This window comes from Centruroides sculpturatus, unplaced genomic scaffold, assembly GCF_000671375.1.
Source record: "Centruroides sculpturatus isolate CEXI.00-Female unplaced genomic scaffold, Cexi_2.0 scaffold742, whole genome shotgun sequence".
Lineage (NCBI taxonomy): Eukaryota > Metazoa > Arthropoda > Arachnida > Scorpiones > Buthidae > Centruroides > Centruroides sculpturatus.
The window spans coordinates 98,780-125,711 of record NW_019385044.1 but is presented as its reverse complement, the minus strand read 5'-3'; the positions used below and the strand labels follow the sequence as shown (position 1 = coordinate 125,711).

Genomic DNA, 26,932 nt, shown 5'->3' with positions numbered 1-26,932 from the left:
ACTATTTTAACAAGCTTGACATACTGAGATGAAATTTCAAAGTAAAGGTTTGACTCTACCATCTGACTTTGTTGTTTTTTACATACCTCATCAATATGAAGTGAATGAGTGAGTCTTGAGCTATTGTAGCAACACAAATATGTTGAGAATGTCACGTGATGTTAGCTCATTTCATGAGACCATTGTTTGCAAGAATCATTATCACAACATCTTCATTCAGTACATTTACATGCTGTGTGGTTAACTCTAAATAAAGCACCAGATGATGCTAATTTTCATTTTTTAGAAGGATATTGATGCATAAGGATTCAAAATCTTTTATTTAAATATTCATGTAGTCCTTGATGTTTGGATATTCAACTTTTGGACACTTACACTTTCTCACACAATACTTTAATACAGAGCATCAATTATCCGAATGTCGATCAACCGAAATGTCAATTAACTGAAATTTTTCCAGTCGGCAAATTTAAATTTCTGCTAGTGCTGTGGCGCTGCAATCTTTTGCTATGTCTTGGGCTACTCCAATATTATTTTTGTTAGTGTGCATGTTTTAGCTGGCTGCACTGGCGTGACCATGAGAGGATACTTAAGGACGTGCCAGGATTTGAACGAATTTCAACATGGGATAGGTTAATATATTTTTTTAATAGATAATTGGTTATCTGAAAAATCAATTTTCCAAACAACCCCAGTTTCCAATTGATTCAGATAATCGATGCTCTACTGTACTCATAAATCTCTTCTTGTATATCAAGTTCAGACTTCTGCAATTTTCCACTGACAAATAGAGGTTTTAAACTATTGTGCAACTATTTTGGTTTCCATAAAAGAAAAACAATTTTTGAAAATTAATTTTAATTAAATAATGTTTTAAGCAAAGTGACATGTTTACTATGAAGAAAGTAAAACATTCCTATCTGAACAATAGAGTTTATAATCTAATATATAATCGAGACGGGTTGATGATGATGATGATAATAATAATAATAATAAGCGCAGAGCCCAAACGGTTAGGAGTTGAAAGTTGAAATTTGGTACACAGATAGGGTACGTCACGAAAACGCACACTAAGAAGGGATTTTTCGAAATTCCCCCCCGGGGGGAGAGAGACAGGATTAAAACTTCTATATACATTATGGATACGAGCCCAAACGGTTAGGAGTTGAAAGTTGAAATTTGGTACACAGTTAGGGTATGTTAGGAGAACGCACACTAAGAAGGGATTTTTCGAAATTCCTCCCCACGGGGGAGAGGGACAGGATTAAGGCTTAACACTTCCATCAACAATGGAAGTTTTAAGTAACAATAAAAGTTTTAAGTAACAATGGAAGTGTCAACAATGGAATTGTTAAGAGAAAGTGACGTGCAATACACAGATGCAGTTTTTTTCGTTTTTGTGGGAAATCGAACATATTTTTAGACCCATCTAAAAATTCTCTAATTAGTCTGGAAACAAGGGGACCCAATTCTTGCATTCTGTGAAATCGAACATATTTTTAGACCCATCTAAAAATTCTCTAATTAGTCTGGAAACAAGGGGACCCAATTCTTGCATTCTGTGAAAACGGGTAAGGTTGACTGTAACGTGATAATCTTTATCTTAGTTATCGTTACTTTTGCCCGAGCAACGCCGGGCCCACCTGCTAGTTATTTTATAAGTTTATTGTTTGACTTTCATACATTTGAATATTCTATACACTTTTAAGAATATCTTGCATCCAGAAGTTGGTGACTGCCTTATTTAAAATAAATGAAAATCCTTGATTTAAATTGTACGAGTATTGTCGACTTAACTGTTGTTATACTTAGAATGTTCAGTTAAGAACATATTCATATTTTTTTTTTTCAGATAAACCATTAATCAAGTAATTTTAAACAAAAACTTTTATAATTCAGCAGTAATTATTTATCATGAACATTTTTGTTTCAAATTATTTGATTTATTTATCCAGTTTACCTGGTTTCTTATATATACTTTTGAAACATCAATATGGAATTTTTCTATAAATAATAGCAGTAAACTGGAAATTAATCCATTGTATATAAAATGATCATTGAATACTTTCATCTGTGTATGCATAATAGACAATTTTAAAAGGAGTGAATATTATTACCGAAGAACAAAATTCTACAAAACTTTCCATTTTTCAAAAAAAAAAATTTTTAAATAATTGATATTTTTATAACATTTTTGAAGTATTTCAATAATATATTTTTATCATTTTTCTTTTAGAAAAGATTTATTAAAATATTTTTCGTTTTTAAATAACATCTGTAGAGATAAAGTTTACTATCAGAGAATAGTATAAGCAGCCTAGACTTTAGGTTAGACTTTCAAGCATACTTCATGCTACATGCACCCACTCTAATAAATCATTTCAGCAAATGAAGCAATTAGTAGTTTTCAGTTATGTTGCATACATTACATAAATTTATCCAGGAGGAGAGAAGAAAGAACTAAAATTTAATCCTATTAATATTACAGTTCTTGTTGCACAAATATAGATAATTAAGAAAGGAAATTTAAATCTACAGTTAGTTTCAAACAAAGAAATCTGTACTTTTTACTGATTTTGTATTTTTTATTCTAAAATAATTTTTTAACTGTTTTCATTTTAAATTATTGAAAATATTATATAATACTTGGCAGAGCAATAATTTCATGTATAATATTGAATATATTCAATGGCCCAAAAATTGGTTAACTGATATACATCATTTATTTCAGGAATATTCTTTTATTATTTTTTTCTCCCAAATTAAAGTATTAGTGTTCTCTTTTTAATTTATACATTCAAATTTATTGATAATTTTTTTTAATAAAAATGATTATTTTGGCATCAAATGATTAACTCTGTATTGACTCTGACAAACATTTATTGATTAAAACTTTTTTCACTTCATTTCATTGAGTTCGTAACACATGATATCTTCAATATATTTAAGTTTAAAATGAATAATTCAAGACTAGTTAAGGAGTATTTGATATGGTGAATAAGTGTATGCTAAACAAAATTGCATATTAATTGAATTGCATCCTTACTGTTTTATATATAAAGTTATGGAAACATAGACATGACATTTTTTTTTGTTTTTAAGTACAGGAAATTGTTGGAATTTACAAAAATAGTTATCGGCAGAATTTTACTTTAATATGCAAATTCACCAGAATTCATAACATGTATTTGTTGTTTCTGAATATTTCTAGAATTGTACAAAAATGAATAGTTCAAGGTAAAAATAGTTTTAGAAATACTTTAAAACAAAGTAAATAACATTAATTACAAAGTAAATAACTTGCAGTATTTGCTTTATTTACACTAAAAATATATATCAGGGAGTTGTTAAAATCAATAGTTTTCTGTTTGGATAATTCTTTCTGTAATATAAATAATAATTTGTAAGCTTATTTTTTAAAATTTAAGTCTAAGAAACTTCCGATATAACTGTTAACCTTTACACAGCCCATGTGTAAGTTATGAAGAGACTTTACCAACATATAATGTTAAAACAAAATAAGTAAAATATTTTTGGCAGTATTTATATGTGAACTTTAAATAATTAAATAAATGATAATTTTAAAAATAAAATAACTAAACATTGCTCATAATAATAATTAACATACAAATTAATGAAAATATAATCTCATATAAATATTAATGTTTTAAATAAATTATAACATTTACTTAACCTATTTACAATCATTTCCTGGATATATATTGTATCCTAACTATTTAAAAAAAAAAATTGAGTGAATAATAATAGTTTTTTTCCAATCATTACAACTGTTGTATTTTCATTGTAGAATTATTTTTGTATTTTTTCTGTTAACTTTGCTAACACAACTCTTGTGGGTCATTCCTATGCTTTCTTATTCTATTCAGTAATATATTTTATGTTGTATTATTGAAATGTTCATTATGTTTGATAAATTATTAACTTTTCAAGCACAAATTAACAGCTGTTTTACTACTTTGTTTCTGTATACATTTGAAAACTAGTTTATTTGAAATTGTAATTTTAACAGTTGTCCTTAGTATTTCAGTTACTAATGTAATAATCAAATTATTTTTATTTCCCATCATTAATATTTCTCCTATAAAAATATTTTTATTATATTTCAAAGCAGAATTGCAATCATATACTTTTTTTTTTTTTTAATTTACAGTTCTCTTTCCTTCATTTTCTTTTTCCTCTTTCTTTTCTGCTTTCTCCCAATATTGCATTGACATCTATCATTTTTCATTTTGCCAAAGAGAATAAGAAGATAGAAATTGACTCCTTCTTTTCCTCAGTCTCTTATTTCTTATCTTCATCCCTACACAGTCTTCTTTTATTTAAGTAATAAATTTTCAGTATTGTTCTGATATTAAGAAAACAGCCATTAAAAATGTTTATATTTTAAATTAATTTATCACTTTTTTACGGTTCCCAAGTTGCTTATTTTTACCGACAGATGGACTTTCTACAATTATGTTTTCGTTACGTCATTGAAACAGATGTCGAGAGGGAAAAACGTTGTCGATTGTTGGAACCAATATAAAATTTCGTGATAAGATTGCCANTATTGGTTATGAAATGGTTTGCATTGTTTTAATTATGAGACAACTAAGCAATGAATTTTGCTTTTATTATAGAAATCTGTAATATATTCTTTAAAATATTTCTATAAATTGGAATTGGGTCTTTCAAAAATTACAAATTTCTAAATGGTTTGTGGTGAATATAATCAATAAATAGGACATTGCAAATATTAATTTAAATCTTAATTAATTTAGATCTAAATACATTCAAGAATATTTTGTATAATAATTAAAAGTGTTTTTATAGAGTTAACACACTATAAAATATTCTATTATTAGGTGCATGTGCTTGTCTAAGACAACTGAAGCATGTACCGTACCTTCTTAGTATCTGTAAGGAATGAAGAATTTTAAATAAATAGTTGAATATTATTTTATTTCTCAATGATTAACAAATGCAAGGTCATTTATGCTTTCTCATACTTACATGAATATATTTTTTATGCGATAATGAGAAAACATTTTATTATTTTTGCTCTTTTATCTGTATATTTTAGTTTGATATTCTTTTCTATTAAATTTACATATTTTGATACATTTTTTAGATGTGAATACAGTTTAAATATATTTTTTATTTGATTTTAGTTGCTTATTATTATATTTTAAAATTTTGAATTCAATATTTAAAAAAGTTCTGTAATTCTTCTAATAAGGTTTTTATATTTATGCTTTGCATATATAGCAGAAATGTACAGTACATAAATTACATAAATTAGTAATGAGTTATATTTGAATTGTCAACTTAACTAAATTCAAATAAACATTTTAGTTCAAATATAATATACATATATGCACAGTACAATCTCAATTATCCAAAGTAATATAGACAAATGCTACCTTGGATAACTGAAAATTGATAATACAGATGACCACTGCCATTTTGGATTAAAAATTAACAATATAAAAGATTTATATGGCAGTATTCTTAGTCTTATATAATTATATAGTCTTATAAATATAGTCTTAGTGAATTTAATCATATGTAAGAACAACAATTTTCACATTGTTTAGTATATAGCTAATACATACAATAAGAATAAACATGCTTATTATTGCAATTACATTTTAATATGAATGGTTTGTCTCACATTGAATTTAAATAATAAAAGCTAGCAGGAACAAATCATTTTGTAATACACATTACTATTTTGAACTTTACTTCACTTGTGCTGTAATTCACTTACAGATTTGCTTCAGATAATGCAAAATCTCTGTTAATTGGGAGTTCAGATAATTGGAGTTATACTGTATGTATGTATGTATATAATAATTCCTAAGCAAATGTGAGTTATGAATATAATTAGATTATATAATGTATATTACGTAATTTGGTAAACCTTAAATGTATATATTTGTTTAAATATTTATGTTCTTAATATTGATATTTGTAAATACAATTCAGTTATAATTTCATAACTTAATTCTGTACAACTTGAATTAATTGTATTCTGTAAAAAACAAAACACTTATACAAGTCAAACTTTAATTTACTGCCACCATTTGTTCATCTCTGAAATTGGAACTAAATTAAGTGTGTTGCTAAATTGAAGTATGAAAACAATAAGTATAATATGTTGCAACAAAGAGTTTGAGTTTTAAAGTTATGACTTGCAATAATAATGTTATTTGCAGATATACATTTAGTAATTCAGATACTAAAGGGTTTTTTACGTAATATTTCAGGAAGATTCATTCACAAATGCTCATTGATTCTCTATGGGGATACACTATTTAAGAAGGTATTGTTTAGAGATTTCACTAGATATCTACAGTGGCCTCATGTGGTTTGTCTACAACCTTATTGTAGCTCTCATATACTTATACAATTTCTTTTATAAATTTGGTTTATACTACTTACACATGTGTAATATTTTTTAAGTTTTTCTGACTATATGGAGTAATATATACAGAGATTGTAAGTGTAACTCACAACTTAATCTTGAACACACAACAGAAAACTTAGGATGCATTCATAACGTTGAAGGAGTTAATTGATATATCTAGTTAATCATAAAGTACCAGTAAAATAACAATAATATTTATCACAGAACAATGATAACTATAGTATTTTAATTATATATTATATAAATAGATGATGTAGTTCCAATAGGCATTCATTACATGATGAGGCTCTTGTGTATTTCTGAAAAACAGTGTATGCCTCATATCGTGACAAGGTTTGACCACCCTGCCATAAACTCTATAAATTTTAAAGCATAAATTATTATCTTTTTATCTTATTATAAATTTGTATTAGTATAAAAATAACTAACTTATGAATGAAAAGTTTTCTTACATACTATATTTACAAAAATTTATTAATACTAAAAGTTAGCTTAAATTTAATATTCTCAATTCTTTCTTAATATACAAAATTATTTTGTAAATTCTGTTATAATGTTTTTTTTTAAAAAAAAAATACAAAATAAGGAATATTGGTTTTAATTAAAATAATGAATTTTATTTGTATAATTTAATTATTTGGAAGAAATTATTTTTATTTATTTATTCTTATAAAATATTCTTACATTATTATAAATAAATAAATTTTAAATATGGTGATAATTTTTAAATGGAAAACAAGAATTCAAACAAAAAATAAAAATAATATACAAATAAGTAAATAGAAATATGTCAGAAAATATCTGTATTTTTCAATTTTTTTGTTATCTGATATCATACAATAATCACCAGATGTTGTTTTATGTTATTATATCATATTAATATTTTTTATTGTAAAAATATTAAATCTTTATGGCATATTTCCAAGAAATATAGAATTAATTTTAAAAATCTGATGTAAACTTTTTCAATTAATAAAATACGTATAATAAAGCCAACCACTGCCGTATGCCATTAGGCTACAGCAGTGGTTAGCTTTATTATTATAATGTATCGGGTTTTTGTAGAGTTGTTTGTTTAAAATAAGTATATATGATATCGATATATATTTATCCAATCTGAACTTATCATTTAACAAATTTTAGTTTCTTGATATATAAAATTAATAAAATTTCTAGTCATAAGATGATAATGAATAATGACTGCAAACATTAAAAAGTTGTAAATACAATGGGAAATAATACTATCCTAGTATTAAAATGTAACAGTGAACAGAGATATAATGTTCTGTTCATCTGAAGAAGATAACTTGATTTATTCAAAATACTTATGTATTTTAATTAATTTTTGTTATATCTCTATTCACTATTACAATTTAATACCATAAGACAGTATTCTTTCTAATTTGAATTTTGTGGCATCGTAGCATATTGGTTATGAAATGGTTTGCATTGTTTTAATTATGAGACAACTAAGCAATGAATTTTGCTTTTATTATAGAAATCTGTAATATATTCTTTAAAATATTTCTATAAATTGGAATTGGGTCTTTCAAAAATTACAAATTTCTAAATGGTTTGTGGTTAGTAGTTCTTTAAATAATGGAAAGATTAATTACGGATATGTTTAAAAAGAATATCAATTTTATAGTATTTTTAACTATATTATGCAAAACTAATTGATAAATTAGATTGAGCATTATATTTAACATGTTTTTTTTTTTTCAAATGCCCCAAGTCTCCTGTAATTTAATTGCTAATTTAAGATTTTTCCTGATTATAATTACTTTTGATTAATCCACTGAAGGTCTGACATATAAATTCTACTTGAAAATTTAATTACTACTACAAACAGTTCAGTACTAATAAGTGGCTTATTCTCTTCTATAAAAAGAGATTTACAAGAGTGAATCAAAACATTTTATTAACGGTTTTAAATTAATATTTAAATAACTCTTAATTGGTTGACTGTAATTAATATTAAATTGCAAGATTGAATGTAAAAAGTAATCGCATTTAAATAATAGACTACTAATAAATTTTAAAATTTGCAATTTAAAATGTTTTTTTTAAATTATTCTAACAGAGTAAGAAAAATGAGAAAGACGGATCGTCTTACGAGGATGCAGCTTCTAAATATGCCATGTGGTTGCCGCCGACAGGTATATTTAATAATTCTTTATACATTTCATTAAATCTCGAGATTAAACTATTTATAACAAAGTAATGACTATATCTTGAGTGATAAATAATTTATCAGGTTTATTCGAAGCTTTGCTTTATTTCCACTTAATGTACTTTTGCAGTTAAATTAGGGATAATTTTAAATGTAAAGTTATTTATGGATTATTCAGTTTAAAATTTGCTTAAGATTAATGGTAGAATTCAAAAAGTGTTTGCACATTAAACTAAAAAAATATATAATTAAGCTCTTAAAGAAGTAATTATGTATCATCTTGAGATTGCAAACTACAGTATATAATTTTTTAAAAACTTTTTTGATAGTTTAAGTGTTTTAATTATTTTTAAACATTTTTTTTTTTATTATTAATTTCAGATCAGTCTGGTGATGGAAGAACACATTTGAATGAGAAGTTTGGCTATTAAATTCATCCGAAAAACTTTTATTTCATGTGAGAATAAATTAATAAATCATACCCATGTATCATATAATTATATAAACATTAAATAAACATTGTCTTTTTTTTCTTTATGTATATATTTTTTTCTTTCTCAATTAATTCTTGCTGTGTTTAAAAAAAAAATAAAAGAAATTTTAATTTTTTTACCGATGACTATAGTAAAATATCGGAATTTATTTTAAAATTTGGGCAATATAATTTATTATACGGTATTTCACTTAAAATATAGCGTTTGTTGGTGTTTAGAGTAGAAGCTTCAAGTATTTTTTCTAAAAACATTGAGGGGTCTCTAAGCATAGAACTTTTTTTTATATAAAAAAAAAGTTCGTAGGGACTTGTAAGAAACAATTTAGGACTAGTAAGCACTTTCCCTATTCAGAGAAAAAGAAAAAATTTAGACTTCAAAGTTCTTAACCTATGTAGGAGAAAAACACTATAGAGTCTTCTAAGCATGTTGTCCGTTTAGAGAGAAAAAATCGTAGGGAAGTTTTTATGCGTTTCAATTACGGTAAGTCAAATGGAAAGATGAATGGAAATGAATTTAAAAAAAGGGGGTGCGTTATCTGTAGCGCCATCTAATGGGAAAATAAACAAACTTAACGTTCTTGACCTTGACCGATTTTAGGCAAAATCAATTTCCCTGTAACCTTTGAAAAATTCTTATTTATTATTTTTAGATAGATCAATACATAAAATGAGGAAAGAGCCAAAATACTTCTAACATCAGTATTTCTTCCTCTAAATGAATTAAATATTTGTGCTGCCATCTGTTGACTAATTCGACAACTATTGTGAATGGCGACAATTTGAATCAATCGATCGAAAACAATTAATTAACATTTAATAATTTTATTTGAAATTATAAAAATTAAATATTATTTGCGATGGCTTTTAAAGCGTCGCAAGTTTTACAATTAAAAATAAAATGCGAATTTAATAAATTTTAATTAAAAAAATGAGAGGCGTATTATGGAATGTTTTTAGGAACGTCCTTAGAGGTTAACGCGTGACAGGTGATTAGGTTATGACCCTCTACTAGGTTATATCTTAGCGAGTGAGCGCCTAAACTGAAAGGTGCACCTTTTCAGCCTGGAGCTGGATTCTTTAAGTGAAAGATATGTCGCTTGTTTAACAGATTCCGCGTAAAAATGTTAAAAAATGTGCTCTCGACTGACAGAACAATCTCGCAGCACCCTCGACTGATTACTTAATAGTAAATATAAGTGTTTGCGGAGAAATTTTTGTGTGTGTTTCACCGAATACATATATTTATATCCCCGTGTATTCATTAGTATAAAATTAATATCCTAATTAAATTGTCACTTAAAAATGCGTTGTAATAAAATTTTCATGTATTTTTTGTGTTACAAGAAGCGATTCATCGCGTGATTTATAACTTTTGTAAGCGCATTTTTTTTTTTTAATTGGAAATTTTCTAGTCGACATCTTCGACCACGTGACTGATCCTCTACGTAACCGCCGGTGACGTCACTAGATCGTGGAAGGGGACAAGATGGCGTCGTCAGATGTTGTTACCGAAGTTGAAATACAGCCAGAGATACAGGAGGTAGAAATCGAAGCTATACCTGTAGAAATGTCGGTAGAAACTGTGGAAACGACGGTGGAATCTGTAGAAGGACAGCCCATGATAGCCCTACAACCGTTACCCGAGCCCGGACGTGAGATCATACTACAGACACAAGAAGAAATAGTGGGTAATGACGGAGACGGAGAAGTTTTAAGCGGATACGATCACATTCCTGTACCGACACCGGAAGTTATTATAGAAACGAGTCCGAGTACCTCTGGTAAAAAAGGTAGAAGGGGTAAAAAGGGCAGAAGAGGAAACAGCGATTTAAATTACGATGCCACCGAAAGGTCTACGGGTGCCAGGAAATGGGAACAGAAACAAGTGCAAATTAAAACATTGGAAGGTGAATTTTCCGTTACCATGTGGGCATCGGGAGCCGATGAGGGTAAGTAAACAATCATTTACCACTCTCTTGTGTTTTTTCTAGTGTTATCAAATTTGCGCTCTAACACATACCTAGTTAATACTGTTACCGCCTGTACTGTTAGCTATGTTGGCCGTTACGATCGAGTTTTACCATATGCTATTATTATTAAAGTGTTTTCTGTAAGAAAACGTGTCGTTTAATATTAAAATATTAGTGTTTGGATGCCTGCAAGTGATTGTCATGTTGTCGTGGGCGCCGCCATCATCGAAGATGGCGATCGTTGATGGCGTCTGTCCGCCATCTTGAATTACTCGTACACAAAAAGTACAATGATGAAGATGGACGGTAGTGTTTATCCTGCTTGTTACGTGTGAAATTATTCCACTTCTGCCTCTGTGAAAGTGAAATTCGGCCAATGATTGTATTGCTGACAAATGTTTTACATTCTGTTTATTTTTGCCTTTTTTTTTTATATTAAAATCTTTTTAATGTGATTTTCATCACACTGATTTTTAGTTTAATGTACTGTACCATGTATGATATTTTTTTATTTAATAAATTGTATTTTATTATTATAATTACGTGAAATTCTATCGTGAATTTTTTACGATTATTATGTTAAGATTTTGAATACATAATCTACAACAATACATAATTTTTTTTTCTTGTTAATTGTTCTGGTCTATTAATTTAAATTGTCTTCAAGTATACGTTTTTTGAAAACAGTTTATAATATACAGCGTTAATAGCATCAAATTTCTAAGTTTTGGCATGCATGTTGTTCAATTAAAATCAACAAAGCTCATGCTTTCATAATTGATATTTTGAAATATATCTTTTTTTTATTATTTAGAAATTATAGATCAATTTTAAAATTATTTTTTATTTTTTAGTTTAGTTTATAAATATTTCGTTGATATTAATTAAATGTAAGCATAAAACGTTTCATTTTTCATGCGCAAAAGTTTTTGAACTGTCGTGCTCGAGAGAATGAGAATGAAATTTTGTCCGTGCAAGACACAATGTACTGATTTCTTTGGATGTGCATTCAAAATTTCTGTAAGATAGAATCAGTTTTATTTCAGAAATTGTTAAGAATCTTTTATTTTGATTTGTCAATTTTAATTGGAATTTTTGCATATTTAAAAAATTTTTATCATTGCACATGCAAAGAAAAACAGCTAATACTAGATTTTTTCATGAACTTTGGAGTGTTCATAATTTTTAGCCTTTTGTAAAACACAGTTTGGCTTTCTCATATTTAAAAAAAAAATTTTAATTTTGATTTTGTTTATTATATTATGCAATGTTAAAATCTTTCTAGTTGCAACTGTCGAACTTATGTAGTGGCTGCAGGGTTCTTTCAGGCCTCAAAAGCCGTCTGAAAGAACCCTGCAGCCATTTGGAGAATGATAATCATGCAGCTGGAAGTTTTCAATTATTTTAAGTTTTGGATATGTTTTTAATGTTCCTTAATTGACTTTGTAATTTATTCTTTAAAACAATATTATTTGAATATTGTTGTTTAATTAAAAGTTTATTCAAAATTTCTTAGTATCTTAATATGACTAGGAATATTCCTTAGGAGTTTTTGCAAATAAACAAATTTTGCAAAAAAATATATATATTTTTTTTAATTACTTTTAGTTGAAATTATTTGGTTGCTAAATTAAATAAATTCATGAATAGAATGCAGTAATTATTTTTAATGTTTAGAAATTTGATACCAACTATTTTTTGTCAACTGATGTAAATACAATTAAATAATGTATATGTAAACACATTTATTTTTTAAATAATTTTCTCCTGTGATTATTTTTTTAATTATTTAAAATGATTAAGAATTAAAAAATTCTGGGAAAATATAATTGAATTAGGTACAATGTTAAAATTTCTGCAGTAGTGAACATTAGACATACATTTGAATAAAAAATTAATATCAGTAGTGGATCATAAAAGAAAATCTAATTTTAGGCAGCCAGACAAAGAATTGTCAGTAAAACTAGTGCCATCTAGGGGAAACTAGAAAAACTAGATTGTGAACTGTATTATTTTTGTCTGGTGTAGTGTGCTGAGTTATATAAATGCTCTGCAAATTTTTTTAGATGTTTTTATTGTTATTCTGCTTTGATAAACAAAACATAATAGTATAGAAATTAAATTTACAAACCAAATTACTTCTTAATAGATTTTTTTTTTATAAACTTATAAAATTTATTGACGTGTTTCAAATTGATTTTGATGGTTTCTTTTTACTAAATTATTCTTATCGTAAAAACTTAACAAAGTTGAAGCATATATTTATTGTAAAAACAAACCACATGACATTATATCTAAATTTAAATTTATCTGGAAGCAAATGCTTACTCGGGGTCCAGGTGGCGTAACTCGCAAGTGGAGGTTGCGGGTTCAAGCCCCATCCTGGGTCTTTTCTTTCATATTTTCTTCCAGATGGTTTTAAATTATTTAATAAATTATTAAAAATTATAATTATTAATTTAGTTAAGAGATGGCACCTAACGTCTATCTCTAGTAGCAAATTACTTAATATTAATTATTAAATTAGCTGAATTATAGCCCGATTATTTAGGCAATCATTTGATGTTTCTAAAAACAAATATTTAAAATAACTTTAAATCAGGACATCTTAAACTTTTTCATTTGTGATCCCTTTTTACTCAAGAAAATTTTATATGACCCTCTGTGTACAAGTATATAAAATAGGTATACAAATAATATCACTGATTTTTACTTGTTATACCAAAACAGTTCTTTTATATAAATATTTTACCATTTATTGCCATTTATTAAAGGCAAAAGTAGATTTACATACTATTGAGATGGATGTACATGTTTATTTATTTTTACATAAAGAATTAAATCTTGGCTGAATACTGCAGGACATAGGGCATCTTCAACATTTTTAACAGGCACCTAATATTTTAATTTTATAATTGTCAATGCTTAAAATGCTGCTTTTCATAAATACATAGCACAAAATTTTACTGTTGTCAGATTTTTTACAACTCTTACATCAATTACACAATCCTGTCTGGGGTTGTGACCCACAATTTAGGAAGTCCCTGCTTTAAGTGATTGTCTTCAGTTTAATATTCCATGGATAAAATATTTTAATTCTATAAATCAGATTCTATAATTACCAGTAGATTTATAGAATCTGAAGATGGTCACATGATTGGAAACATTTGTTTTTACAATAAATTAGTTGGTGAATATAGATTTTGACATCTTTACATTGCTTATTGCAAATTTAGTTATTAAAATGAGAATAATCAGTATGATAGTTTTATGACAGCTTTTTGACACACTATTTATATAATGTAATAAAAAAAACATACCATTTGAAGTAATTGAAGTTGAAAATAGTAATTTCTTCTTAAAAATTGACAGTCAAATTTGTTGTATATTCTTTGCATATCTTAATCTTATCATAAAAACGTCCAGAAAAACATTCACTCTTATTTTTCTGTACTGCGTATGAAAAATAAAGGGATTTATAATTTGTTAACATGAAACAAATATTTTAAGTAAAAGAAAATATGCCTATGCTTTACATTTAAGACATCTTCATTTTTAAAGTAAGGAGTTTTGGGAAAATGTTTGGTGATAATTAGAAGTAAACACCATTTAAAGAATTTATTAAAAAGTAAGAGAGTTATTAATGTATCTAAAATCTAGAGTGATTAAGAGGAAATACTATAAAATTTCTATTAAATATATAATCTTAGCCATTGATAATGAGTATCTCCAATTTAAGACATACTAATTTTAAATTAAGAAACACATGTAAAAAAAAGTTTGTCTTAAAATATAATCTTCATAACATAATCATACATATTTGGAATAAAATATTTTAGATGCCAAATTTTGTAAACATTTTTGAAACCTTAATAATAAATAAGCTAACTAATTATGTAGAGGAGAAGGTGGTATTATGAAACCCCAATTACATTTTATTGAATTGTAAACAAGGTATCATAACTACACCCACATTTTTTGTGTGAAAAGTACTGGTAACTATTAAACTAAATGTTCCTAATTGGATTTTTTGCTAGTGTAACTGTAAGTATGGTTTTTGAAGGCTTTTGTACAAAGTCAGAAAGTAGGCTTAGAGAAAATCATGTGGTAATATGGAACCTTACTGTATATTTTCAAAAAATGCTCTAATGTAGCTAAAAACAAATTGGAAAGACAAAAAATGTTAAATAATTACAAAATTATTTACTCCAATGTATTTTATCGTAAAAATGCTTTTATAATAGAAAAATATGACCTCCATCAACAATATATATTCCAGCAGTTCTTTTTTGATATTCTCAAGAAGAATTGACTTTCTTCCTAGTGTCTTTTTCACAAATTGCTCCAGACGAATGTTTGCTTGCAAAGAGAGAGTTTGGAGGAGTTGAGTTCCATATTACTGTAAAAGCACCAATGGGGTCCGTATTTCACGCTTCGCCATCTTGAATTAACTTATGTCTGTCAAGACCAAAATTTTAAAAACCTGTGTAAAAAAATTTTAAAATATTAATCTGTGTGAACATCACACAGATTAATATTTACCCCTAAGTCTCTGGAATGGAATACATGCACCAGTGAACCTACAACTACACAATTTATATTTTTAAAATAATTAAATTCACTTAGCATTCAAAACTTGCAAATTTTGTAAAAAACAAATTTGCTGATTAAATACGGACAACCATTTAACTGAAGTAAAACGGGTTTGCCCCTTGCTATGGATGTCTGCCTAGTTCAGTTCAGCCACAATCCGCTACAGTTTGCCTTTATTATCAGTTTGAAATGGGGTGGTTCCATAATACCACCTTTTCCTCTGACTGTTGTTCAAATTGATTATAAAATAAATGAAGAATGTCTTCAAAAAGAACCAACATCTTTCTTATGGAAAATGCAATTAGGTGAAATTAGCTGAAAATGAAATACAGTGATACCTCGGTATATGTCTGCTTTAGAATACGTCCAATTCGGAATATGTCCTGTTTGGACGAAACAAATCTTGCTCAGTGTACAACTTAATTCAATTATACGTGCCATCTATGAACAAGTAGCACTATCAGTGTACTAGACCAGACTAGACGTTCGCGATGCCAGTTTATAACTTTGTTAAATTTCTTCTGATTTTAATTTGTAAGTAAAATTTTATTATTTTTATTAATCACGAATTGCAAAAAAGGCAAATGAAAAGCAACAGAAAACTAAAAAAATGACTAGAATCACAATGGAACTGAAAAAAGAAATTGTTGAGAAATATGAATGTGGCATGCATGTTTGAGATTTTAACTGTTGCATACCGTATTCCGAGAATAACAATATTGACAATTATGAAAAATAAAGACATTATTAAATCTGCTAACATTGCGAAAGGGGTTAAATCAATTTCTAAACAGAGATCGAAGACATTAGATCATGTTGAGAAATTGCTTTTGCTTTGGATAACTGAAAAATTGTGTGCTGGCGACAGCATATCAGAAGCAATTATTTGCAAGAAAGCTAAAAAGATACATGCTGATTTCATGAAAAATCAAGCAGGAACTAGCCAGGAAAGCAAGGTGTTTAAAACCAGCCATTTTTTTTCATGAGAACGGAGTAATCATTTTTACATTACTTCTTATGGGAAAGATTGGTTTGGTACACGTCCTATTTGGTATAAGTCCAAACATCAGGAACGGATTAAGGTCATATACAGAGGTTCCACTGTATGTTGTAGTTTATGAGGTCCTGGTCAAAAATCCCAATGGACAGATAGCTGAAAAGTGGATAGGTTTTTTGCTGCAGGCTCTAAAGGTGTACAGCCAGGAAAATACATCACAAAAAAAATGAATCCTTTACTGGTCAGAAAATTGACAAATAAGAAAGTGGATTAATAGTTGAAATTTTTTCCTTTCTGTTAGTCACACTATAGTATTAATAGTTTGAAGATAGGCAATATTAGAGAGGTTGCAGCTGAAGTTTTCAATGTGAAAGCGTTTATGTCGAACGTTCAGCACTGCTTTCCTATAAGCATAGAAGTTTGACAATGGCATTTGGAACATCAGTGGAATCATGCTCTGCATTCCAAATGCCAATGTCAAACTTCTAGGCTTATGGGAAGGCGGTGCTGAACATTTGACATACACATTTTTGTGTTGAAAACGTTGGCTACAACCTCTCTATTGTGCTGCAAACCTATATCCAAGAGTAGCAATTATATTGTATATTATTCATTAGTTTCAAATGGTTAAAAATTTGAAATTATCTCTTTAGGCTCCTGAAACATTAACAGTAAGTTTTTTGGCTAATGTTTGAGCATTGATTTGTTTAAGCCAAAGTGAATTTATATGGTACTGTTCAGAATCAATACATTTATTATTTAACATAACATATACAGTAGAGCATCGTTTATCCGAATCAATTGGGGACTGGGGTTGTTCAGATAACTGATTATGTATGAAAAAATACATTAACCTATCCCGTGTTGAAATTTTTCTCCGTTGCATGTCACTTCACGTTGAAGTTTCGTTGATGTTAAACCTAACATAAACTTTTTTAAATAATAATCGTGGCTATGGTATCATTAAAAACTATTTCGTTATTTTTTACAAACAAAATAAATATATTGAAAAATGTAAAAACAAAAAAAATTTATACTTTAGAAGTTAATCTAGTATCAAAAACGTTCGATTCAGCACGACACACACTCATCAGAAAAACACCACACTAAAGTGCCAATGCTGCCAGCTAAAACACACACACCAACAAAAAAAATATTGGGGTAGCCCAAGATATAGCCAAAGATTGCAGCGCCACAGCACTAGCAAAAATTTAAATTTGCCAACTGGAATTCTTTTGGATAACTGACGTTTCGGATAATTGACTTTCAGATAAACGGCGCTCTATTGTAGTTTATTTAAGATAATCTTTAGTTATTCTCCTCTTCCTAAATTTAAAAAAAAAAAAGCAGATAGAAAAATTACATTTTATAGATTAATACAAAACTACATGATTGTTACTATCTTGAAATCTATCACTTCATTAATTAATTCAAGTATACGATGCCAGATAGAAACTTTGTTGCCACCTTATTTTAAGTAATACTATATTATAGAATTATGCTAAAATATTTAATATAACAAGACTCCTCTTACTATTAGTAAACTAATTTGTGAATAAAACTGTTTGATAATACAATTAAATATATATTTGTCAGGTTGTGAAAGGATTTCCCATGGTTTTTCATCAAGTTCAAAGTGATGTTTTCTGGCAGTTCAAATGCCCACCTACTAGAAAGCTGTGTTAGTGACCATTCCTTTTCATTGCTAATTATGTGAAATGACGTAAGTGTAACTTACATCATTTCACATAAGTGCTTTGTTAACTAGCCATATCTTATTATAAATACCATCTACAGTGTTGTTAAGTTGCAGACCTGCCAATGTTGAAGTAGTTTAAATTGGTAACTGTTCAAGCAAAAAACTTGTAGCACTTGTTATGGTACCAACATAAATGAAAAAACACAACAAAAAACTTAATATTGTATTATAAAGATTGATATTCTTTACAATACAATATTCTTTAGTAGCTTCTGTTTTCATAAATCTGTAATGTATGATAATGTCAAAATGACATCATTTTGCTGCACTCAACAAGCACTAGACATAATATGCAAGAACTTTAATTCAGCCAGTGCATCTGAATAAGCTTTTGTTATCTGAGTTTTGAAATCTCTACTGTAACAGATGCATCTTTTAAAGTATAATATTTTAACTTATTTTATAAAACTAAATATTAGAGAAAAACACAGCACAGATATGGAACACTGCAAAACAATGCACTTGGAGNGCTAAATGTTCATCAAAAACATAAAGAAATGATTTATTATTTTTAAAAATATGACAAAATTGTAACATTACTAAGTATTACAAATTAATAAAAGACATGTTAAATACTTTTCCAGAACCATTCCTTTATTAGAACAGATGTTTTTGGAACTTTCAGGAATCTGCATCAGATTACTGTGAATACATAGTGAAAATTTAAACTGGTGGATTTAATTTCACTAAACACTCTTTGGAACACTATTAAATCCATCAGTTTAGACACTCATTATAAATATTGTAATCTTTTGAGGGCTCCTAAAAGTGGCCAAAAACATTTGTTTTAATACAGGAGTGGTGCTAGAAAAGTGTGGAAGGTATCTTTTATTATCAAGTAGTTTTTTGTATTGTGCCACTTTCTATAGCCAATATAGTTGAGCAGAGCTTTTATGTTACAATAAAATATTGTGATTCTCGGCAAATTGCTAAAGAATTTTTCCTGTCAATGGGTACTCTGTATAAGCTCGCTTTTGTAAAATGAGTAAGAACATGTCAATTGTAATAATAGTTAATTAAATTTATTAATGTTGTTCTTAGGAAATTACTACACCAATAACAAGATTGCTAATTTTAATTAATTAAATATAAGGCATTACCTCAGTTGTATTTATGCACATAATCTTCACAAATCTTAAGTTTTATTAAATTTTAGATTGCTACTAATAATAGTTTTGATTAATTCTATGAAAATAAATCATTTTTCATTTATGATTAAATTTGTTAAGGAGACCCAAGGATTGAATCTGGATGGGCCAAAACACGCCAGGAATTTTTCAGGAGTGGTCTGTCCAGATGTGTTGGGGCCCCATTTTTTACCACCCCCAGTTATCTCATTGTGAACCTGTTGAATCTATAATGGGCATGCTAGAGTTTAAAAAATTAATAAATGAAAATGTATATGATAAAATTACCACAGTGGACTTTCACTAATCTGGGGACCTATTCTGAGTAGTATCGTTGAGCTAACGAATGCGATAAAAACCAGTTTTTATCAGAACCCATGTGATTCGCATTTAATCAACTGTGCTATTCTGAGCCGTATGTTTTGTTTTCAGTTCTGATAGCCAGGTGTGATAACTAAGATTTTGTTATCGATCACTCTCGATCTGCCATTAGGAATGTAACGAAAGTGAAAACAACATGGTGTCTTTTGGTGTAAGAATGATTTTACTTCATAAGCAATTTGAGAGAGAGTTAATAAACTATGTTGTTGTATTGCTTAAAAATAATAACCTTAACTATTTATGAATAATGTAATTACTTTCTTGTTAAAATTTAAAGTAAGTAGTTACAGCATGAACATTATTTCTGAAATAGGTTTCATTTGCATATGTATAAATTAAAATGATAGCTTTGAATATAAATATATGACTATCACTTACTTTTCGCAATCTTTCTGGATCTTTTTGTGAGCCGACTCTATCGGAATTCGGACAGTCAGCTATTTCTTGCCACAATTTCTGGCGATATTTTATGGTAAAGTAAACATCTAACTTCCCTGACATTGATTTAGGTTTGTCTTCCATAAAATTAACAAGCATCTCAAACTGGCAACTTTTAGTTCGCTGGCTTCGTTGTCCTTTCGTAGACATTTTAAAACAAAACTATTTCACTAGTGCTGGTACACGACAATGCTAAAGCCACGTGCTTCACTTAGAAAATAGTGGGTTGCAGTCACATGACAAAAATACGATGTTAACTAAACTGTCATTGGTTAAAGTGTAACAGCTATTGAAAGCATGAAACCCAGACGCATCTCGACTGACTACCCATAGCGAAACCCACTTAANTTCATTAGCACTATAATAAATGAAGGCGTATGACACCGTTCATAACCTAAACCCACGAACTCCATGTTCGTTCCTCTTAAAATTTATTTTATTTTAAAGCATAAAATCGATATTAAATATTAATTTTTTCATTTTTAAAACATCCGATTTCGTTGGTTTAAGTAAGTTTTATCCATGTTCGTTCCTTCTAATGAGCTTAAATGTAATGGGTTAACGTTACTCTAGCAGATGAGAATTTTCGAGAAAGCTTCCATTGATGTTAATTATTCTTTGCAAATATTCAGATTAAGTTTATCTTCATACAACAATAAAGAATACAGGATTCGATTAGATAAAGAGCTCAAACAAATCGATAAATCTCGATCAGATCGAACTATAGCATCTCTCTTGCAATTTCGCTTGAGTGGTTCTCTTAGAAAAATAATAGAAGTTTTATAAACAAAATAAATAACTAAGGCCTTATCTATGGTAAATACATCTTACCTAACCAAACAAATGGCTTTAAGTATTCTACTAGTCCCTAAAAATATTCCTGTTTTAACTAACAAATTACAAACAAATGACTATACGATAAAAATAATGCAAGACTACGTTAAGAGTTCGTGATTCGTTTGTTTGTTTATCTGTAGTTCAATAAATATAGATTTGCTCAAGTGACAGGAGCACAATTTATCTGAAACTACAACCAATTTCTTAATTGTTCGCCTCATAAGTGGTTTCTTTTAAGAAAGAAATGAATGTTTCTCCAACGTTCAATATCTCTAAATAGGCCTTTTATTCGATATTTGGTGCACTCTCCTATATAAATAAGCCAAGAGAATAAATATTTTACTATACAGAATCGCAAGTTGACCCGTATCGATTGGTCAATACATAAAAAGAAAATAAAAATTATAAGGAAATTTTTTAATATTTAAAAATCCTATAATTGTTGCTTATATTAAACTGAGTTATTCATTCTCCGATGTTAATTAGGTTAAAAAAAATAATAATAAAATAAATTATTATTTTTTAAACATAATTTTAATTACTGTTCGTGCTTTATTATTACACGGAGACTTATTGAAAATAAATTATTAAAAAATTATTCTAAATTACTTTTAAATTGCCATTTAAACGATTATACGTATAAATCTTTAATTAAATCTTGTCACGTTTTGTAAATGTAGAAACTTAAGTCGATCTATAGACTGAACGTTGCGGGTTTAAACGTGTTAAGTTTTAATTAGCAAAGTGCTAAGTTAGACCAGAAATAGGTCACGAGGCCTACCTTATAGAAGACGGTTTTTTTTAAATAAATAATATTAAACTTGTCCAATAGTTAATTGTGATAAAATTTTTTCGAAGGAAACTTTAGCTAATCTTTCATAGAAAATATACAGAAATAAGAAAGAGAGACTAAAAACAAATTACACAATTCCGAATTAATAAACACTAAAATTCCTTCTAGGAACATTTTAAAAAGTAATCCTGGATTCCCACTAAAAACATGATTTTTATCCCCGAAAAAATAACTATTTTTTTTTTGGTCTATCACGTGGTACGAAAACTAGCGATTTATTCCGGGAAACATATTTTTCGCGGAACAATTTAAGTTAATTGTTTGCAATCAAAATTTAGGGCCGAATAAACGTTTATTTCTATTACAAAGTTATTGATTCTTATACACAGGTTTAACAGTTACGTATAATAATACAATTTTTATTTATTTATTTTTTTTTTTTTTCGTGTTGAAATTATTTGTTTTCAATTGTTTTGTACCATATTAAATTTCCCCCCTTTGTCCTAACTTGGATCCTGTATTAGATTTTTTCCTTAGGTCTTATTGCTTTCAAAGTCGTTGGGAGGTCTTTGTTGAGTGTTGACTATAACCCCAATTCGAAGCGAGATAACAAGCACCGCAAAGCATTAATTTTTACTACTACAAGCAAAGAAAACCTATGGCGAATGACTGCCAGTAATACTAAATGGTGTAAATAATAGTTCTATTGCTAAATAATTGCTTTTTGACCACAAATGTGTCTGATTATAGATCCTATTTGCGAACGGAATTCTTTTTTCTTGGCAGGGAGTATGTAGGCATTTAGGCTCGTTTAAAAAAAAATTACCAGGCCTTCAGCACCCTTAAATTATTTTTTACTACAGCTCTTTTTGAATTTCATTGTTTGTATGTAACTGCAATAACTGAAACTATTTTATTACCCTATACAATAATTAGTTTGGATTGGCTAAGTGTATACTATATTTTAAAAATAACAATAATAAAGAACTTCATTGTGTGAAGTTAAATGAAATTTCATAGTTATAAATATTGTTTATGGTGATAATATTAATTAAACAAAAAGTGATATCTACTAGCAAAACTTAATGATAAAAACAAATTTCAGCTATTTTTAGTCTTCTCTATTTATTATGGAAGCTATGATCAGAATTCTGTAGCTTCTATAGTAAATAGAGAAAAGGACACAAAAAAGTAATTGAAAACATCTGTATGTATTATTAAATTTTGCTGATAGCAGTTTTTGTTTAATTTGTCCTAATACTGATTAGAATGTAATATTTAATTATAAAAATTTATACTTGCATTCCAGATGATAAAAGAGATTTAACAGTTGTGGAAGATGCTTCAACACCTGAACCAGATCCAGACTATACAGAGTATATGACAGGAAAAAAGATACCTCCAGGTGGAATTCCTGGAGTAGATCTTAGTGATCCTAAACAACTAGCAGAATTTGCAAAGTGAGTGCAAATTTTTAAATAGTAATTTCTGATTATACTAACATCAGTTATAGTGATTGTAACAGATCTAGAATTATTATTTGAGCAAGAAATTTATTTAAAGAAAAAATAATAATAAATAAAATTTAAAAACTCAGATTCTTCAGAGTAACCATGAATGATTTACATTAAAAACATTCATGGTTTTTTTAAACACTTTTAAAAAGATAATGAAACTTTCAATGCCATTTGTTATTAAGAAATGGAATTGCATTTTTTATAAGTAATCATATTTATTCCTGTAGAATACAATTTCATGGTCTCTTTAACAATAAAAAAAAATAAACTACTAGTGAAATATTATATTGTATCTTTATCTTTGTACAACAAATGATCATTTGCAGTATTTCTACTTTATTTCTTTTTATTATTGTAATTATGGTAGAATCACAAAATTGCAATAATTGTCAGTAAAGTGTGCTAAACATTTTTATCTTGTGCTTAGTTTATGGTTTTCAGAGTATCAAATGTTGAAAGTTAAGTAGTTTTTATTAGTCTGGATTTAGCATTAAGTTAATCTGTACTTTTGTTGCCATTTCTGTGTATATAATATTTTATTATAACTTTTTTTTTGATGCAATGTGTAAAACTTATAACAATAGAAAATATTTGAATTTAAACATGTAAGAAAAAACATCTGTCTTTCAGTATCAATAGGAGCTAAATAAAGTAAACCAATCAAAAAATACTTTTGATTGGTTTGAGAACTTGGTATCAAAGAAGCCAAGTTCTTCACGGTAAGCCTTAATCCTAACCATCTCCCTTCAGTGGGGTTGAATTTCAACATTTATATTATATAAAAACATGTGCGTATTCAAATGCAGCGTTGTGTCAAAATTTCAAAGGAATCGGTAGGAACAAACAAACATTACATTTTTATTTATATAGATAGATAGAAGATGATCTGCTTTAGTTCATTTTCACAGAAAAGCATAATGCCTCACAGAAAAGCAAACTTAGGGTGTTGTACTCGTAGCGCCATNCTATACTTGCATCACGCCTACGATAGTGCTATCGTCATGACAGTCCAGGAATCGGCTCGCAGGGTGAACTAATAACTTTTTTGTCCAAGGAATTCCTGCGAAACCTGTTGACCTTTTTTTTTGCTTGTACGATTCATTCGCGTTCATATACACCACTAATGTCCAATAGAACTATTTTAAATAAGTCACTGCACTACCACCAAATTTTTCATTGCTTGTTCTGTGACAAAACTGAATTTTGGTATTTTAAATTGAAATACCTAAATAAGGGGGGGGGCAAAATTTTCCTCCGCCCCGGGCGGCTGACACCCACGGTACGCCACTGCGTGTATTGCTCTCGTTGAGTTATTGGAAGAGCTCAGAATAGGTTCCCTGAACTAATTTTATGTTTTTATGCTAAATGTTCATCAAAAACATAAAGAAATGATTTATTATTTTTAAAAATATGACAAAATTGTAACATTACTAAGTATTACAAATTAATAAAAGACATGTTAAATACTTTTCCAGAACCATTCCTTTATTAGAACAGATGTTTTTGGAACTTTCAGGAATCTGCATCAGATTACTGTGAATACATAGTGAAAATTTAAACTGGTGGATTTAATTTCACTAAACACTCTTTGGAACACTATTAAATCCATCAGTTTAGACACTCATTATAAATATTGTAATCTTTTGAGGGCTCCTAAAAGTGGCCAAAAACATTTGTTTTAATACAGGAGTGGTGCTAGAAAAGTGTGGAAGGTATCTTTTATTATCAAGTAGTTCCAGTTTTTATGGGTGTTTTATGTATTACATATTTTAATATATTGACCAAATACAATATAAAAAAATTTTTTTAAATAAGTATATTTGTTCATAGTCTTTTTTGACTTTTTTTTAATATATATATAACTCATTAATCTGAACACCCCTATACAATAATTAGTTTGGATTGGCTAAGTGTATACTATATTTTAAAAATAACAATAATAAAGAACTTCATTGTGTGAAGTTAAATGAAATTTCATAGTTATAAATATTGTTTATGGTGATAATATTAATTAAACAAAAAGTGATATCTACTAGCAAAACTTAATGATAAAAACAAATTTCAGCTATTTTTAGTCTTCTCTATTTATTATGGAAGCTATGATCAGAATTCTGTAGCTTCTATAGTAAATAGAGAAAAGGACACAAAAAAGTAATTGAAAACATCTGTATGTATTATTAAATTTTGCTGATAGCAGTTTTTGTTTAATTTGTCCTAATACTGATTAGAATGTAATATTTAATTATAAAAATTTATACTTGCATTCCAGATGATAAAAGAGATTTAACAGTTGTGGAAGATGCTTCAACACCTGAACCAGATCCAGACTATACAGAGTATATGACAGGAAAAAAGATACCTCCAGGTGGAATTCCTGGAGTAGATCTTAGTGATCCTAAACAACTAGCAGAATTTGCAAAGTGAGTGCAAATTTTTAAATAGTAATTTCTGATTATACTAACATCAGTTATAGTGATTGTAACAGATCTAGAATTATTATTTGAGCAAGAAATTTATTTAAAGAAAAAATAATAATAAATAAAATTTAAAAACTCAGATTCTTCAGAGTAACCATGAATGATTTACATTAAAAACATTCATGGTTTTTTTAAACACTTTTAAAAAGATAATGAAACTTTCAATGCCATTTGTTATTAAGAAATGGAATTGCATTTTTTATAAGTAATCATATTTATTCCTGTAGAATACAATTTCATGGTCTCTTTAATAATAAAAAAAAATAAACTACTAGTGAAATATTATATTGTATCTTTATCTTTGTACAACAAATGATCATTTGCAGTATTTCTACTTTATTTCTTTTTATTATTGTAATTATGGTAGAATCACAAAATTGCAATAATTGTCAGTAAAGTGTGCTAAACATTTTTATCTTGTGCTTAGTTTATGGTTTTCAGAGTATCAAATGTTGAAAGTTAAGTAGTTTTTATTAGTCTGGATTTAGCATTAAGTTAATCTGTACTTTTGTTGCCATTTCTGTGTATATAATATTTTATTATAACTTTTTTTTTGATGCAATGTGTAAAACTTATAACAATAGAAAATATTTGAATTTAAACATGTAAGAAAAAACATCTGTCTTTCAGTATCAATAGGAGCTAAATAAAGTAAACCAATCAAAAAATACTTTTGATTGGTTTGAGAACTTGGTATCAAAGAAGCCAAGTTCTTCACGGTAAGCCTTAATCCTAACCATCTCCCTTCAGTGGGGTTGAATTTCAACATTTATATTATATAAAAACATGTGCGTATTCAAATGCAGCGTTGTGTCAAAATTTCAAAGGAATCGGTAGGAACAAACAAACATTACATTTTTATTTATATAGATAGATAGAAGATGATCTGCTTTAGTTCATTTTCACAGAAAAGCATAATGCCTCACAGAAAAGCAAACTTAGGGTGT

At 27.9% G+C, this 26,932-nt stretch overlaps 2 protein-coding genes across 2 annotated transcripts in view; both read left to right on the top strand.

Annotated features, from left to right (window-relative positions):
- The window catches only part of LOC111633830 (kanadaptin-like), a 30,125-nt gene extending 21,004 nt beyond the window's left edge, over positions 1-9,121 (top strand). The window contains exons 13-14 of the mRNA XM_023378465.1: positions 8,514-8,589; positions 8,985-9,121. Of these exons, the coding sequence (XP_023234233.1) occupies positions 8,514-8,589; positions 8,985-9,034 (126 nt within the window). The 3' untranslated portion in view covers positions 9,035-9,121. The remainder of the gene's footprint in view (positions 1-8,513; positions 8,590-8,984) is intronic.
- A 1,420-nt stretch (positions 9,122-10,541) lies between these two features.
- LOC111633821 (transcriptional repressor protein YY1-like) overlaps positions 10,542-26,932 on the top strand; it is a 56,897-nt gene continuing 40,506 nt past the window's right edge. Inside the window, exons 1-2 of the mRNA XM_023378457.1 lie at positions 10,542-11,045; positions 23,301-23,451. Coding sequence (XP_023234225.1) covers positions 10,583-11,045; positions 23,301-23,451 — 614 coding nt within the window. The 5' untranslated portion in view covers positions 10,542-10,582. The remainder of the gene's footprint in view (positions 11,046-23,300; positions 23,452-26,932) is intronic.